We start from the raw sequence: 19003 nt of genomic DNA on the forward strand, positions 1-19003 counted from the left end.
CTCAAAGATTTGTGACAAAGTGACAAGCCAGTGGGCCAATTACATGAGTTATATTTCGTCGTTGTCGGGTGGAAACTTTGTATGTCTGTATGTTTGTATTTATTATTTTAAAAATTATTTAAACTAGTGAAAACAGCAGATCTACAAGCACACAACGCCTCGCACCGCAAGGCGTTGTGTGCTTGTAGATATGCTGTTTTCACTACTTTTTTGCGACGGCCTTGTATGACGAAGCAGGGCTTTGCTTTGTGAAAAAATTTACAAATTTGAAACTTGGAGATCCAAGGTTTCTGCCCGAAAGTGACGATTTACTTTATTGGCCGCCCAGCCCCCAAAATGGAACAAATGGACATTTTTTTTTTTTTTTTCCCTAATGGCCGGCCTGGACCGGCCAGGAATGAACCGGCCGTTCGGGAGTTGTCCCGCTTTTCCCATTGCAATGGCCAGCACGTCCCTGCTTTCGCGATATCGTATGATTAAACTCGCAAGTCCAAAAGAAGATTCCCATTTTTTTTCGTTTACGTTGATCTATTTATATCCTTGCAAAAATAAACCGTTGATACTAAATAGTGAACATTCTTGTTTGTTGACATGAAGGGAATCGTGTGAAGGCAAAGACGACCGACAGCTGAAAACATGTGGAAGTTGAAGAAAAGTCTAGCGTACCTGCTTCTTCTCTGCTGCTACTCCCTGACTGAAGCCCGTCTACTGAAGTTTGTTGTGGCTGTGAGTCTTTTGCCAAGTTGCTCTTGTCCACACAAATCAATAACGACATTAGAAAACAGCACAATGTTCTATTGTCATATTATGTCAAAAGAAAGGAGGCTTTCACTTCCAAGGCAATGCCATAACAGTATTGACTGTTGAGTTGATGAGCGTGAAATGCCGGAGTCTAAAATTTCATCTGGTTTGCCACGTCAACCCACCGGGGATTATGTTGTTGCACTGCTCTTTTTAAATGAGTGCGGAGTATTACTCGCTCAAGGAGCATTATTATATTCACACTTTATACAGTGTAATAAAGCAGGGGTCTTCAACGTTCTCAGGCTTAGGACCCCTTAGCTGAGAGGGAGATAAAGCAGGGACCCCCTCACTACATATTGTATAAAATTGTGTTGCAGATTTTCATCGACTTGTTTGACAGCACTGTTGGATCGTCGTGTTAATGTGGTGTTCTCTTTTTCAGACATTTAGCCACTTAAATCGATGTTCGTTTACTTAGTAAATTTAACATTTCACTCTGTACTTGGTCTTCTCTTTTTTTTTACCTCTACACCAAACCAATTTGCCAAAAATAGCTGATCTACAAGCTCTCAATGCCTCACGCTGCAAGGCTTTGAGAGCTTGTAGATTGGCTATTTTTGGCTGAAGTTAATAGAACAGGAATAGGAATGTGAGGATTACTAGGAGACTAAACAGACACAGCTTCCTTTATAAACCTCTTAGCTTATCTGCAGGTCAACACAATAATTGAGGGGAAAACTTGGAACATTTTCACATGGCTCCAGGGCAGAATACTCCACGCGAACGGTCCATTTCAATTTTCTTTTTAGCTTACATCTTTATTGCCCTGTATTTTCTTTTTGAAACAATACTTGTCGGAAAAACAAGGAAGCAACGAACAAAGGTTCTAATCTGTGATTCAACAAAGAGACAAAAGGAAACCTGGAGCATGCTCCAGTGACTTGAATTGAAAGACTTACATCTTTGTGGGGCAGGCAGTCTTTTTTTGAACTCTTAACACCCAAATGATCTTAATCCATTTAGGACTTGAATTATTGAATGCTTTGACTATTGGAAAAATAGCAGATCTACAAGCTCGCAGCGTGGCACTCTTTTTTTTTTTTTTTTTTTTAAGTCGTGAAAATGTCTGCAAATATTTGAAATATATGTATTTTTAACGTTTGTTACTCAATTTTTCTTCTGGGTGGTCCCTGGAACTAAATATTTTGACCGACACTGACATAGTAGTCTCTCAAGAACAGACACCTTAAAAGGATTCAAAAGATACTTATAGAATCGGGTCAAAATTCGAATTTTCTTGATTTTTCAAAAAATAGCAGGTCTACAAGCTTGCAGCGCGGCACTCAGTGCTGCACTGTGAGCTTGTATATCTGCTATTTTTCAATAGAGCATTGCAGCGGAAGTGGTTTACTGGTGCCACTTAAAATCGTCATTCATATTCACCTTTGATTCTATGTGAAAATATATTTTAATGTTAAATTATTTGATATACTACATTTAATAAATACCCTTTGTTTAGCGATTTTCAAAATGTTCTTTTCATAGAAACAAAGGTTGTAAGGTCATGATTCACCTCCATCCTGGATGGCTTGGTTTTAGGCTTAACATAATTGTTATAAATATTTTTGTAAAAGTCTATGGGGAAAATGAACGAGGATTTTTAAGTGGCACCAGTAAACCACTTCCGCTGCAATGCTCTATAGTTAAAGCATGAAATAATAACACGCAATAACGTGTAACCCGGTCTAAATGGGTTTAAGCCATTGTAGTTCCAGCAGGAATGGAGCGGAAAATGGGCCATTATCCCCACATAATCACCCTGGATGCCACCCAGTGACTGCGTGTGCCGCCACAGTGTGAGCTACGTCAGTCCCTGGTCCATTTAATATCCCTGGACCGACTCCGGGAAACACCACAAAGGGGCCTCGCGTCTAGGAGGACGTCATCAAAACATGTTTTTGAATTGAGCGTGAAGCGCACAATCACTGGAAGAGCCGTAATAGCTCGTTGCATCACTGCGTGACATAAGTTGTTGTTGTTGCCCATGGGTGTCGCACCAAATCCTGGGCCCCTGGGTACAAGGATTCACTGCGGGGACCCCCATGAATGTTCTTCATAGGGGGAGGGGGTTTATAACCCATTTAGACTGGGAGCGCATTCATACGCGTTATTTTGTGCTTTAGCTACTGAAAATACAAGCTCGGGTGCCGCGCTGCGAGCTTGTAGATCTGCTATTTTTGAAAAAAATCCTGAAAATGTGTGCAAGTCTTCGAATGTTTCAAATCCTTTCAAGGTTTTTTTGGGGTAAATCCTATGTTTCTCATCTCAAAATATTTAGTTCCAGGGACCCCCCCCCCCCCCCCCCCCCCCCAGAAGAAAAATTTAAGTTACAAATGTTCGCTTAAAGAAATACATATTCAAAGATTTGCACTCATTTTCACAACTTTTCGAGTGCCGCGCCGCAAGCTTGCAGACCTGCTATTTTTCAAAAGCTAAATAATTAAGGCCCCTCCACCTTGGGCCCTATAGTAACCCAGTCCCACTTTTCCCCCCCTTGTGACGCCCCTTGTTGTTGTGTTGCATTGTGTAAGGTGTTCCGGCACGGGGATCGATCGCCCATCGAGTCGTATCCGAGGGATCCTCATGGAGAAGAGGTGTGGGCTCAAGGATTTGGACAGCTGACCGAGGTACTGAAAAGTGTCTTTTGAATCCTTCTAAGATTTTTTGAAAAACCCTATGTTTCTATGTGTCAGCAATCTGGCCAGCCATCGTCAAAGAAAAGGTCCAGAGCGCTTTGCTTGGCCCAGTGGATGCGAAATTTAGATAAAAAGAACTCACTCGTACAGCGAAATGTGTTTTACTTGAAAAAAAATGCTTCTCGGGTCAAATAGTGTGTGATTAAAATGAGATTAATTGCGATTAATTAATCACAGAGCCTGTAATTAATTAGATAAAAATTTGTAATCGCATCCCAGCCCTAATAATAATAATACATCTTTGCACATAATGACATCCTCAGAATAAGGACGCCAGATTGAAAATGGTTCAGATATATATTTTGTATTTAGAACTGTTTGGGGACTGGTATCTCTGTCCTATTAAAAGGGGGCCTGTCACCTAAAGGGTTACTGTCACTTTAAGAATCATCTTAAAAAAAAGCAAGTTCATATTTTTATGATGTCACTGTGGGGATGCGCAATTATAAGCCAATCAAATTAATTGTCTGTATAGCCTGACTGTATGACGACTTACTGTACTGGTGAGCTGTTGTTGGGGGGCGAGGGGCAGATTACACTGACATGAATTTCAGACTGTTTCAGACCGTTTTCAGAGAAGCTCATGTCACAGTGTAATCTGCCCCTCAACCCCTTTAGGTGACAGTAACCCTTTAACTAGGGTCTTTATACGTAACCCATTCAGGCCGGGAACACATTTTGCTGTTTGGGAGGGGCTTACAGTACATGTACAGTATGTAGCAACATATTTGTTTTGTAGGCTAATTTCTGATTTAGCCCTATTCTATAGGTTAGGCCTAAATGGGTTAAAAAGTCCACCAATAAAAGGCACTTTGTGCCTGAACGTCAAGGTGCAGCAGTATAGCCTTTAGATGGAATTCACAGTTTGTCATTTCTTTGATGGATGTTACAGCATAAAACAAAGCGACTCACAGCATCAGCATGCCAGAAGGCCTTAACCCATTCAGAACGGGTACACTACCGTATATTGTGTATCATTATTTTATGCTATAACTATTGAAAAATAGCAGATATACAAGCTCACAGCGCGGCACCGAGTGCCGCGCTGCGAGCTTGTAGATCTGCTATTTTTGAAAAATCGTGAAAATTTCAATTCTGACCCGATTCTATAAGTGTCTTTTGAATACTTCTAAGGTTTTTTGAAAAACCTATGTTTCTATGTCAGCAATCTGGCCAGCCATCGTCAAGGAAAAGGTCCTTTTCACTTAACTGGAGCTCAGTTAGTCTGTTCTTGAGAGACTACTGTGTCAGTGGTTCTCAAACCTTTTCATGTGAAGGACCCCCAAAATGATATTTATTTGGCCACGGACCCCCATCTCAAAATATTTAGTTCCAGGGACCACCCAGAAGCAAAATTTGAGTTACAAACGTTCGCTTTGAAAATACATTATATTCAAAGATTTGCACACATTTTCACGACTTTTTCAAAAATAGCAGATCTACAAGCTCGCAGCGCGGCACTCGGTGCCGCGCTGTGAGATTGTATATCTGCTATTTTTCACTGGTTAAAGCATTCAATAATCCTATAGGCCTAAATGGGTAAGGCACAGGGATTATTTTCTTGGCTAAACTGCTGTTTTCTTGTGCAAGTTAAAAATCAAACACCTTCCTCTCGGCTGTAAGATCTCCCATCCCTGCGTCACTATTCTGTCAATCTACCTCGCTTCTATCCTCGCTAACTCCTTCAATCACTGTCACGTTTGCCCCCCGTGAACCTTGATAGACCTCGTGTGCACTAGGGGTGGGACGATATGAACATTTCTTGTCGCGTTTATTGTGACCCAAATAATTGCCATTTACGATTTCATCGCGATAATCAAAATATCCCCGACATCCATTATTCTGGGGCGGAACGTTTAGATCTACAAGCTCTCGACGTGTCTCAACATGACGAGGTTTTGAGCTTGTAGATCAGCTATTTTTGGCAAAGAGATTTGGTACAGATTTTCTTTTAAAAGACTGTATCAAGTAGGCCTATGTTACTTACCCAATTTTTATATTAGACGGTTTAAGTGGTACCAGATATGCAGCTCGGCAAACAAAACGTGAAATGATCCTTGACGGAGGACACTTTCACGATAAATGTAATTCTCCACCGTGCGATTATCGAGTGTTTTATATCACAATAAACGCTAATAACAATTACTGTCCCAAGATCCCTAGTGTGTACCCACTAATATTAATGGTTCTCAGATTATTTATTTGCAAGGACCACCATAACTCTGAGAGTGTACACATGGAACCAAATGGACCGTACCCTATATGGGTCCATTTGGTTCCATGTGTACACTCTCAGAGTTACAGACCAGGGTCATTCAGGGTATGTTCGTGACAAATATTTAATTTTGGCAAAAATGTCACCACAAGCCAACATGGTTTGCCAAAATAATCTTCTTTAAAACCTTTAAAGAAAAGATTATACATTATAAGACACCCCAAGGACGAGAAGCGACCGCCAGGGCGCGCGTTATTGCCCTAATACACTATTACAGTTATTAATACAATTTTGACTCTGCAGCCACTGGGGGCTGGGAATTACAGCTGGGTGCTTGTGCGTCCCCACTCCCACGCTGACTATGACACAATATACCAGTAAGACACCTAAGGGCGAGGTCGCGCCATGTCTTGGCCATCTGGCCAAAGGGATTTGGTTCCCCTGGTACAAGTGATTATATATTGGCATTTCACAGATATGGGCTTAACGTACTGTGGAATAGGTTGTTGTGAGCAGAAGTGTTGATTTTGTCGACTAAAACTATGACGAACAATGTTTGTCGACTGCGTTTTTTTCACTGACGAAAACGAAATAAAAACGAAATAAAGACTAAGCTGTGATGACTAAAACTAAGACTAAATATATTGACAATTTCGTCAATAAAATAAAAACTAGACTAAAATGTTGGGGAGGGACTAAAATGTTGGGGAGAAGAGTAATTTTACGTTTGGTTGCTCCCCTATGTCGCGTGCTGAAAATAGCCGATCTACAAGCTCACAACGCGTCACAGCGCGACGCGTTGTGAGCTTGTAGATCTGCTATTTTCAGCCATCATGGCCTGCCAAAAATACATTTCAGTTGACTAAAATCAACTGTGGATTTAGTCGCCTAAAATCTGAATGATATTCAGTCAACTAAAACTAGACTAAAACTAAATGTTTTCAGGTGACTAAATGGTGACTAAAAACTAACAAGACATTTTATTCAAAAGACTATGACTAAAACTAAATCAAAATGTGCTGTCAAAAACAACACTGGTGAGCAGAGTATAACCAGTCCGTCCTTCCCTGTTCTCCCCAGCTGGGCATGAGGCAGCAGCACGACCTGGGCAGGTTCCTGAGGAGACGCTACGGCAACATCCTCAGTCAGGAGTACAACAACAAAGAGGTAGGTGGTGCAAACAGTCAGTAGTGATGTCACCTCACAGCTAGAAGGTCCTGGGTTCGATTCCCTCCGGGGGACGCTGTGGGCGCTGGAGGCGTGTTCTCTCCTCCACATCATCAGTGCCCACACCCTAGTTGGGGTTGGTGAAAGGGCCTTTATGTGTGGAGTTTGCTTGTTCTCCCTGTATCTCCTAGGGTAGGTACCCTCACACAAAACATGCAGTAATCCTGGTCTCTATACTGCCTCCCCCTGGCCAGCCGGGGGGCGCCTGATGGAGGGGGTTGGAATAACGTGTTCCTTCCACGCGCTATACGTCCTACCGGGGAAACTCCCCCCTGTCAGGTGAAAAGAAGCAACTTGGACTCCTCATGCATAGAAGGAAGCATGAGGTCAGTCCGTTGCTCTCCCCAGGTTGGCAGAGGGACTGCAGCGAGGCCAGCGACCAGGATTACATTAGATAATTGACACCGGGTGAGAAAATGGGGTACAAACACACAGGTAGAGACGTTCATATTCAGCAATATACATAATCGTCGTTGTCGGGTGTAAACCTTGTATGTCCAAAACTGTTTTTTTGTATTTATCATCTATCTATAAATGCGAGAAGTCTCTGCGTGTCTGTCTGTCTGTCTGTGTGTCTGTCTGTAATCCGCGTATCTCGAGAACCGTTCGTCCCACCGGCTTCAGATTCGGCACGCGCGTTCCCCGCCGCGGCACGGAGTGCAGTGCCGGGTCTCGACCCGACCCGACGCGCGGTTTTCCCGAACCGGCGCGAAACGTTCGGAATCTCCTTATTTGATTGTTGGTTTATTTGGTTGATTGTTGACATCAGGCTGTTCCGGAGGAAATCGGCGAAAGCTCTGACTCATTGTGACATCACTTCATAAAAGGCTCTGACATCACGTACGCCACATGAGTCAACAAAAATCTCTGTGAGTGTGTATGTATGTATGTAATCCGCGTATCTCGAGAACCGTTCGTCCCACGGGCACGCGCGTTCTCCATATATGGGCATAAAATGAATGCCCCCATATATGGGCATAAAATGGATTGCAGACAGACAGATACAGATATCTCCATATATGGACATAAATGGACAGAGGCAAACAGATGGTCAAAGATCTCCATATATGGGCATAAAATGGACGCAGACAGACAGATACAGATATCTCCATATATGGGCATAAATGGACACAGGCAAACAGATGTTCAAAACTGGTCCTATGACAACAGGGGGAACCGGCACTGTGTCTGCAACACAGTTGGAGGCACAGACAGATACTCCATATATGGGCATAAAATGGACGCAGATAGACAGATATCTCCATATATGGGCATAAAATGGACCCAGAACTATAACTGCAGTGATCTCCATATATGGACATAAAATGGACAGCGACATACAGACAGACAGATACAGATAACTCCATATATGGGCATAAATGGACACAGGCAGACAGATGGTCAAAACGGGTCCTATGAAAACAGGTATAATGGGGTTTGCATTAAAGGGCGGGGCATTCATTCCCTATTTACATTGTTCCGAGTTGGCCAGGTCGCCGACTAGACGCTGGGCCGCCCTTCGGGCGGCCCAGCTTCTAGTTTTAAAAATGAGTTAAGCTAGTGAAAACAGCCGATCTACAAGCACACAACGCCTCGCACCGTAGATCTGCTGTTTTCACTACTTTTGTGCGACGGCCTTGTACGATGAAGCAGGACTTTGTTTTGCGAAAAAATGTACAAATTTGAAACTTGGAGATACGAGGTTTCTGCCCGACAGTGACGATATACACAATTAGCCTGATAAATCAGTCCGCACATTACCACCCCCTGTTGGTGGGTGGTGTGTAGTGTGGACTGAGATAATCTCCGGGGTGTAGTGAGGACCCCGGAGATTATTTATTTTATTTCAGCTCGCCCGAGGAGCGGGCGAATTGAATGGGCCAATCAGGGCTTTAGTTTTGGGGCACGTGGTAGGCTGGTCCGGTCCCATTTCACAAGGGTTCAAAATGCATAGATCTTTTGAAAATAGCAGATCTACAAGCTCACAACACGTAGATGCTTCTGCTATTCTCAAATAGCTGAAGTCCATAGGGAGGAAGTGATTAATGTTTTGTAATAATAATCCAAATCTAACGTAACTAGTATAGCTAAAAATGTCAAATAATTGTAGTGGAGTAAAAGGTACAATATAATAGTTCCTTTCCAGCACTGATGACCCCCATGCGTGCATGACATCATGTATGTGTGCCTGGGAATGCATGTGTACTGTATGCACGTGCAGCTGCGCTTTCGCCTGAGCCTGCATGTTTGTGTGCATTGTGAGTGACGTATATGTGCGAGGTTCTTTCTTAGCTGAGCTATAGAATGTATGAGTGGATGTATGTTTCTTACATCGTTGCTGTCTGGCAGCTAGAAACCTCATAACTCCAAATTTAAACGTTTTGAATGCCGTCATTTAATGCACTACTAGGTTGGGAGCTTGGTATATCTGCTATTCTTTAAATGTTTTTAAAAATGCCAATAACAAAAAAGGAATGGTTTTGGACATACAAGGTTTCCGCTCGACATAGACAACAATTATGTTGTCTATGTTGGGTGGAAACCTATCTCCAAGTTTCAAACGTGTACGTTCTTTCGCAAAGCAAAGCCCTGCTTCATCGTACAAGGCCGTCTCACACAAGTAGTGAAAACAGCAGATCTACAAGCACACAACGCCTCGCACCGCGTTGTGTGCCTGTAGAACGACTGTTTTCACTAGTTTAAATCATTTTTTAAATGAAAAAAGCAAAACAAACTGTTTTGGACATACAAGGTTCTCACCCGACAACGACGATGTACTCTAATAGGTGTGCGTCGTTCTAAAATCTACAGCGCCCTACAGTATGTCTTCTCCCCTCCCTCTCTAACATGCGTAACGGCTCATGTTTGTTCACGTGTGTGGCCAGTTTGCGGTCTTAGTAATGGCTGTAAACACATAGGTTAATGAACGTGACTCATGTTGATGATATCGCCTCCGTCGGCCTCGCTTGTAATGTGAAGTAACACGCGGGCTAATCTGGCCCCTGGGGCCTCCTCGATCCTTTCTACAGTGTGGAGTATAGGTCTGCGTGTGCACGGTTGGGCTCGGTGCGCCCCGGGGCAAACATGCATGCTCAGCCCATACTGTCATTATGAAGATGAGATTTTCTCTCCTTCTATTCCTGTCTGCCCGCTTTCTCCACTCCAGTGTTTTTTTTTTTACCCCCTTTTTCTTCACCAGTGGCGTCGGTTCAGAAAAAGATAAGGTATGGCAACATGACTGGTGTCTTGCACGCGCGCCTTTGCGCGTGTGCAAGACACCAGTCATGTTGCCATACCTTAGCAACAGGCATGATACATTTATTTTAAGAAGTATATTCTATTTGTCCCCCCTTTTCTACGGTTTCTTGGGCTGGATATGTGGCAGCCTGGAACGGTTGTTCAAGTGCAGCTAAACTTGGCATGTTAGTAAACATACCACAATTAACAATTAATGCAATGCACCTGTGAAGTTGACCTGCGGAACCTGGGAATATACCATTTTGTCAAGATGGGGAGAATACAAGTGTGGAGAATATAATTATAATACCTTATGTTAAAGTGCCCATTTTGTTAAATTTTGCATTTGTAGTTATTTTACAGTAATTTAACAACATAATAACCAGAACAGATGGACAAAGAGACATTCATGGATTTATATTTAAAAGTAACTTTTATTTGCCCCACTGGACCCAGGGTATGGCAGCTGCATACCCCTGCCATACCCAATTGACGCCCCTGTTCTTCACCCTCTGCTGCAGTCTACCTCTCCTCGAGTCTCTTCGAATGTGTCTGTTCCTAATCTCTCTCTCTCTCTCTCTCTCTCTCTCTCTCTCTCTCTCTCTCTCTCTCTCTCTCTCTCTCTCTCTCTCTCCCTCTCTCTCGCAAGTCACTTAAATAACATGCAATTACCACCGGAATAACAACGTCCCTAAATGGCTGTCACTGGCAATTTGTCGTCAGAGCAGCCAGGCCGCAGTCAGACTTGTGCCTGCGAATTTTTACCTGGGCTGCATGCAGGGGCGTCACACCAAATTCTGGGCCCTGGGTACAAGGATTCACTGCGGGCCCCCCATGAATGTTAACTATTGAAAAATAGCAGATATACAAGCTCACAGTGCGGCACCGAGTGCCGCGCTGTGAGCTTGTAGATCTGCTATTTTTGAAAAATCGTGAAAATATGTGCAAGAAACCTATATGTCAAGGACCCCCAAGATGATATGTATTTGGCCACGGACCCTGATCTCAAAATATTTAGTTCCAGGGACCCCCAGAAGCCAAATTTGAGTTAGAAATGTTCGCTTAAAAAAATACATATATTCAAAGACTTTCACACATTTTCACAACTTTTCAAAAATAGCAGATCTACAAGCTCGCAGCGCGGCACTCGGTGCCGCGCTGTGAGCTTGTATATCTGCTATTTTTCAATAGATAAAGTTATTAGGGCCCCCTCCACCTTGGGCCCCAGTAACTCAGTCCCACTTTCCTACCCCTTGTGACGCCCCTGGGCTGCATGCACACACCGCCGCCGCCATATCGGCTCCAATTTAAAAAGAAGGGGGTGAAAAAAACGAGAGAGAACATTTTTCAGCGTCACATCACAAATCCCTACCTTATCACCGGTGATTTACGGCGCACAAAAAAAAACTGACACGGGAAGGGGGGAGGGGGGGTTTGACAGAGAGATATACAGTAGACAAGCGGAGGCTGATGTCAGAAAAGATCACAGCGAGACGGATCTCTCTCTCATCCATTCGGGTTTGCTCCGCAGACTCTTCATGTTGCGCGAGCAGCCGCCGAGCACCTTAGTTGACTCGAAAGATAAATGCCCCTTACCTGTGATACATTGCCGCGTTGGCACTGGCTCCATTTATTTGGAGCCTTTTCGCAAGAGCCTCCTCAGTAGCGGTGGAAAAAAGTACTCGGATCTAACAAGCTCACAATGCGTTGCATCACGCTTGTTAGATCGGCTATTTTCAAATGTATACAGGGTATATAGTGTACATTATGTATATAGTTGCGACCGAAGGTCGCAGTTTACCCGTGTGTGTACACATTTTACAGTCTATGGGTTGGTTCCCTTGACACATCACTGTGACATCACAGGTCATATCACCAATGTAAAATTCCATATATGGTTATTCCCCAGAATCCCTTTTATGCCCATATATGAAGATCCCTGATGTCATCGATATATATATATATATATATATATATATATATATATATATATATATATATATATATATATATATATATATCACTGGCCAGATGGCCAAGACATGGCCCATATCTGTGTGGCTGGTTCAGATAGGGATCTCCATGTATGGGCATAACATATATTGTATGTTGTGATGTCATGGGAACCACTCTAACAGAATCCCTTTTATGCCCATGTATGGAGATCCCTGATGTAATCAATATTAAGCCCATATCTAACAGGACTTCATATGGGAATGCCCATGTACAGTATGGAGGAAGACAGCCCATATCTGTGCGGCTGGTTCAGACAGGGATCTCCATGTATGGGCATAAATGGGATGTACTATATACAGTACATGGATCACCATATATGGGTAACTGGTCCGATATACATCACTGTCCAGATGGCCAAGGGCGAGGTCACATGTCGCCCTGAGGCGTCTTACTAGTATATAGGGTGTATATAGAGGTATATAGTGGTTAATGTGTGTATTGTCCAATGGCCCGAAATGTATATACAGGGTTGAAGTGGTTAATGTAGGCCTATGTTTTGTAATAATAATAATCTGGGTTAAATTGGAGCACAAGGGTTATTCAGCCCACTTCAAGTCTTTAACTCTTCCCAGGAAGGAATCTATTACCATGCTTCTGACAGACCGAAACTTGAACAGTATTGAGTAATTGCTGGGGGCTTCATATTGATGTCCTGCTGGCTTTTTCAGCATGTGAAGCCAGTGCAGGCTTAGCACTAAGTACGTTTTCAAATAAATGTAGTTGAGCAAAATTTGGATCAGAGATGTAGTGGAGTAGAAGCAAAAGTGTTGGAAATTGGAAATACTCAAGTAAAGTACAAATACCTCAAAACTGTTACAGTACTCAATAAATGTTCTTGGTTACTTTACACCACTGCTCCTCCTCAGACAACACGTCTAAAGCAGTGGTTCTCAACCTTTTCAGTCCGTGACCCCAAAATAATCATATTTTAACTGGGGACCCCCCTTCACCCTGACGAGCACTAAGAGTTGAGGCATTACATTTTGTATAACACGGTTCTATTGTGAAAATAGCAGATCTACATGCTCACAACGCCTCGCGTTGTGAGACGTGGTAGATCGTCTATGTCTATTTTCACAATTTCTGCCTCTAATATGTGACTGAGGCTGGAGAAATGTAGGAAATCCATATGTAGACATTGATCTTTTTTCAGTTTTTGAAAATATTTGAAGAAGATATGCGTATTTGAATGTTGTTAAACCTCGAACCAAGAATCTGAGTAAAGGCCTCTCAAAGTGTGTCACACTACTGGCAGTCAGGTAAGGAGTGTGAAGAATGGATTGTTAACTCCAACCCTCACCCGCCCTAACCTATGGTGGTGTTGCAGCTGAAACCTGAGAACAACGGATCGGATCGGTGAATTTGCCTTTTGATCTAAACCACCGATTATCGCCGATCACGCTTTGATCGGCCCGATCCGATCCATTGCCGATTGATCGGTAACATCTCTAATGTTAATGTATGTCTCCACCCCCCAGAAGGGTGTAAGGAAACACAAAACAAACTAATTTAAGCTGTTTTATGATTCTAAAATGGTTATATGTTGCAATGAGAAGGTTCTAAAACATACATTCTTAGATAATATGGAAAAAAAGGATAAACAACAAAAATCCAAAATCAAACCTATTTTGTTAATTTGATGGACTTCACTATTGCCTACTTATGGACTTTTTCTCCTGCCTCGGTCACATATTTGACAATTTGTGTTTAATTTGTCATTTTAGAGGTATTAAAAAGTCCTTAAATTGTCACTTTAGAAATGTGCAGATACCCTAGACATGCTGGTTTGTTTACTGTTGAGTGAGAAAACATGGTTGCATCTGGGGACCCCCACACAGGTTGAGAACCACTGGTCTAAAGTAATCCTCTCTCCCCGAACCCCGGGCACACAGGTCTACGTGCGGAGCACCGACTACGACCGCACGCTGATGAGCGCCCAGTCCTGCTTGGCGGGCATGTTCCCCCCCGGCACCAGGCGGCCGCCCCCCATAAACCCCCAGTTACTCTGGCGACCCATCCCGGTCCACACCGTCCCCCGATCTCAGGACAGGGTAAGGTCTATATAGGCCCGTCACAATTATTACATGTAATCGTCTAATCGCAATTGTTTGACATGATCGCAATTGTTTTTGTCATTATCGTCATAATCGTTTCCATGTTGAAAAATGTTCATGTGTTTTCACACATTTTCAAAAATAGTGGATATAGCAGATCTACAAGCTCACAACGCGTCGCATCGCGCCGCGTTGTGAGCTTGTGGATTGGCTATTTCCACTATCAATGTTCTTTTTTAAGTATAAAGTTGTCAAATATGTCAGTAATTTCTTTGTATATTTTAGGTTATGTGTCATATCTACCATGTGCAACTTGAAAGCCTACAGGCCAAACAGAAATGTATTATCAACGACAAAAACACAATTAAATCTTTAATCGCAATTATTTGAGTGACAATTAATCGCCATGTACAATGTCATAACCGTGACAGCCCTAGTAAGGTCTCTCTGCTCCACGCACGCAAACAGTATCTCTTTTATTTCCACGATATCCCACAATTCATGGGTTTCATTTGTAGTCCTACACCGGCCATGTTGAGGACCAACACAGGTGTTCCTTCCGATGGGTGTAGAACAGGGGTCTTCAACGTTTTCAGGCCAAGGACCCCTTAGTTGAGAGAGAGAGATGAAGCAGGGACCCCCACAACCTGTTTCATAGATTCCATATAGTTTCATTGTTTGACAGCCCAATCATCAGTGTATTTTGGATTCATGTCAATTTGTGTTTTCAGATATTTAACCACTTGAACTGTCAAACTTGACCTTTCACTCTGTACTTAGTCTGCTCTTTTTGCCCTCTACACCAAAGCTCTTTGCCAAAAATAGCCGATCTACAAGCTCACAACGCCTCGCAGCGCGAGGCGTTGTGAGCTTGTAGATCTGCTATTTTTGGCTAAAGTTCTCAGAATATGGACGCTGGGGTTCAAGTGGTTAATATAAAAAAGGAGAAAAAAGTTTCTATCACTCAAAGATTTGGAGGACCCCCTGTAGTAACTCTGAGGGGTCCCGGACCCCCTTTTGAAGACCCCTGGTGTAGAACATTAGTTCTATGCCAATCAGACAAATTGAAACCCCTGCGTTGGTCCTCAACATGGTTGTGTATAGGACTAGGAATGAAAGCCATGAATATCACATTTTCTAAATGTTGACATCTTGAAGATATCCTACTACTGCTGGTCAGGGGAGGGGTCATTTACCTTCTGTAGCTTAGCGTTATACTCAGAATTCGCCATGGCAATTTAGGCTGTAAAACTGAAGGACTTGTAATGCATATACTAGTAATAGTCGATGTTATAGAATGTGTATTGCATATTAGAAAGTGTCCTGTATTTGTATCGTATGCTGTATGAATACCCCAATAATTGACATGAATGTGAATACGCCAATATCATAATGAATGCACATGTGTAGCTACATAATTCACAACACAGAATTAGAGTTGTGTGTTTATCAGATTTTCTTTTTTTTTTGTTATCTGTCAAGCTGTTGAGGTCCCCGGGCAAGGACTGCCCCAGGTTCAGAGACCTGATGACTCAGACCTTTGACAGTGAACCCTACCAGAGGTTCATCAGGTCCAACCAGGTAAGAAGTAGGAGTGTGCAATATGGTGATAAACACCTATACAGGTCTATTGATATGCATATAGGCTTGTTTCTTTGTTAAAACAGTTGTCGAGGTGTGAACTTGGGGGGGTGCGAGACGCCGGCTCAGAAAAGATATGGGTCGGCGGCGGCGCGCGACCCAAGACTACGGCAACACTGGTTGATAAATATCGTTGAGACGATACAATTCTCCACGATATTGACCGATTTCACGTTACGCAACTTCCTGGTGCTGACGTCACGGTTGCAGGGGAAAACCCTACTAAAAGCCTATAGAGTTAACACAGAAATTGCAAATGTAATGCAATTTCCGAATAGTAGCCTACAGTATAAAACACGGCTAGCATGATCAAGAACACAAGATAGTAAAAGGCACACAGTGTTATAATTTACTTTACTGTTTGAAATAATGATTTGTTGGCTTTAAGTCCAGCAATTTCTGTATTAATTTACCCTTCAAAGCTGACGTCAGCACCAGGAAGTTGCTGAGAAATTTGCTGAGTGCGCGTGCGGGGGCGGGCCGTGAATAGGGTCTATTCCTTTTCAGAGATGTCGTATATATCGTGATGCAATGAGGTAGCCTTAAAATAATCCTGTTGAATTGTTAATGCAGAGATTCTTTGCAGAATTTAATTTAAACCTGCCTAAATCAGTAGTTCTCAAACTTTAAAATGTCAAGGTTTCCCTTTATTTGTATACTGTCAGAGTTGCATTCTTGTAAGGGTCAAATGTAAACCTCCCAAAAGGAACCCAGAGAGTCCCTGGATCCCACGTTGAGGACCACTGGTCTAAATGCTCTGTTACTCCTTTTTCTTTTAGTTTTTGTTACCTTGTACTGTAGGTGGTTGTACTGTTAAGTAACTTGAAAAACAACCATAAAAACCAACATGAAAAAGAATCATGATAAGATTGTGTATCGTGATAAAGGAAAGATATTGCAATATTATATTTTACCATATCGCCCACCCCTAGTAAGAAGTCAAACATTGCTGAGAATACTCTACTTCTCTGTACATTTTAATTACCGGTAACATTGAAACACGTGAGCTAATTTATCAGTGCTTCAGTTGTCCCAGTTAGTTCTCCTGGAAAACATGTCCTCTCAACTTTATTTTCTCAGTGCATGGTGACGCCAGCGCCTCCACATCGCTGCTCGGTGCAATTTCTCTCACATTCTTCGCAGCACTAATTAACAGCAGGATTGAATTAGATCGAGAATTACAATGAAAAGGTTTAATTAAACTCAGTCCCTCCGTGCTGCCTATTAAGGTGGTGCTTGACACCAGCCCAGCAGCTTCCCTCGTTGAATTTTAGCACCCTCTACTGGAGACATTGAACCTGGAAGTGAAATGCAGGAGAGCAAACGGTGGCCTTAGCTTTTCTGTCCTGCTACAAAGATATTGTTATCTAAATTACTACCACTTACAGTATCAAAGTAAAAGTAGCGAAATGTTTCAGAATTTGTCAAACTTTTCAAAAATAGTAGCTCTACAAGCTCACAACATGTTGCCAAAGCGACGCGTTGTTTGTGAGCTTGTAGATTGGCTATTTTTAAATAGTCTGAGTATAAAACAGGGCTTGAGTTGTTAATGTAGCCTACAGAATGTTTTATGACAATAATCTGAATAAGTAAGTATAGTAGTAACTTAGTTTTTCAAATAATTGTAGTGGAGGAAAAAGTAACTACAATATTCGCTTATGGAGTAGAAGTGTGTGTGTGTGTGTGTGTGTGTGTGTGTGTGTGTGTGTGTGTGTGTGTGTGTGTGTGTGTGTGTGTGTGTGTGTGTGTGTGTGTGTGTGTGTGTGTGTGTGTGTGTGTGTGTGTGTGTGTGTGTGTGTGTGTGTGTGTGTGTGTGTGTGTGTGTGTGTGTGTGTGTGTGTGTGTGTGTGTGTGTGTGTGTGTGTGTGTGTGTGTGTGTGTGTGTGCGTGCATATTAAAAGGAAAAAAAAACTCATGTAAATATGTACTTAGTTACACCACGTGCAGAGTTCCCTCCCTCCTTTCAAAGGGATATTATGGTTCATAGCTACAACTAGCCCCCCCATGCAACGTAGAACAGAAGGAAAGATTAAATATGTATTTATGTTCTGTTATAAAGCATAAATTGTTTTTACTTTAATAGTGTACCTGCAGTAAGTGTCTAAAACCATATTGACCAAATTTCCAAATGACCAAGAGCAATGTCAATGAAAGTATAATGTTTTCATTACTTCAAAATGTAATATATCGTCGTTGTCGGGTGGAAACCTTGTATCTCCAAGTTTCAAATTTGTACTTTCTTTCGCAAAGTAAAGCCCTGCTTCATTATATAAGGCCGTCGCACACAAGTAGTGAAAACAGCAGATCTACAAGCACACAACGCCTCGCATCGCGAGGCGTTGTGTGCTTGTAGATCGGCTGTTTTCACCAGTTTAAATAATTTTTAAAAGGATAAACGCAAAACGAACGGATTTGGACAAGGTTTTCACCCGACAACGACGATATGTATTATATATGTATATATTTAAATGAGCAAGAGCTTAATTATATTTGTACTAATTCTTTTCACCATGCAGTATTTCGTGGAGGAGCTTTCCAACAACACTGGTTACCCCGTGTCACGACTCGTTGGGAGAAAAATATGGCGAGTTTATGACACCCTGACCTGTCAGGTACTGTATTTGCGCCTCACCAGGGGTGTTGCACCGAATTCTGGGCCCGGGGTACAAGGATTCACTCACATTTTGTGCTTTAACTATTGAAAAATAGCAGATCTACAAGCTCGAGCTTGTGGATCTGCTATTTTTGAAATATCGTGAAAATTTGTCTGAATATTTCAAATCCTTCTATGTCAGGTGCTCAAACATTGAGGTGCTCAATGTTTGAGCACCTCTGTCAGTGGTGCTCAAACATTTTCATGTGAAGCACCCCCAAAATGATATGTATTTGGCCAGAATGGCCACGGACCCCCATCTCAAAATATTTAGTTCCAGGGACCCCCAGAAGCAAAATTTGTAAATGTTCGCTCAAAAAGAAAAATACATATATTCAAAGATTTGCACAAATTTTCACAACTTTTCAAAAATAGCAGATCTACAAGTTGGCAGCGCGGCACTCGGTGCCGCACTGTGAGCTTGTATATCTGCTATTTTTCAATAGCTAAAGACAGGCCC

General features: G+C 42.4%; 1 protein-coding gene across 1 annotated transcript in view; it reads left to right on the top strand.

Annotated features, from left to right (window-relative positions):
• Positions 1–636: 636 nt before the first annotated feature.
• LOC308303160 (testicular acid phosphatase homolog) overlaps positions 637–19003 on the top strand; it is a gene marked incomplete at both ends in the record, with an annotated part of 47795 nt that continues 29428 nt past the window's right edge. The window contains one exon of the mRNA XM_080747483.1: positions 637–726. Coding sequence (XP_080603609.1) covers positions 637–726 — 90 coding nt within the window. The remainder of the gene's footprint in view (positions 727–19003) is intronic.

This window comes from Nannobrachium achirus, assembly GCF_963921795.1.
Source record: "Nannobrachium achirus genome assembly, chromosome: 18".
In the NCBI taxonomy this organism is placed as follows: domain Eukaryota; kingdom Metazoa; phylum Chordata; class Actinopteri; order Myctophiformes; family Myctophidae; genus Nannobrachium; species Nannobrachium achirus.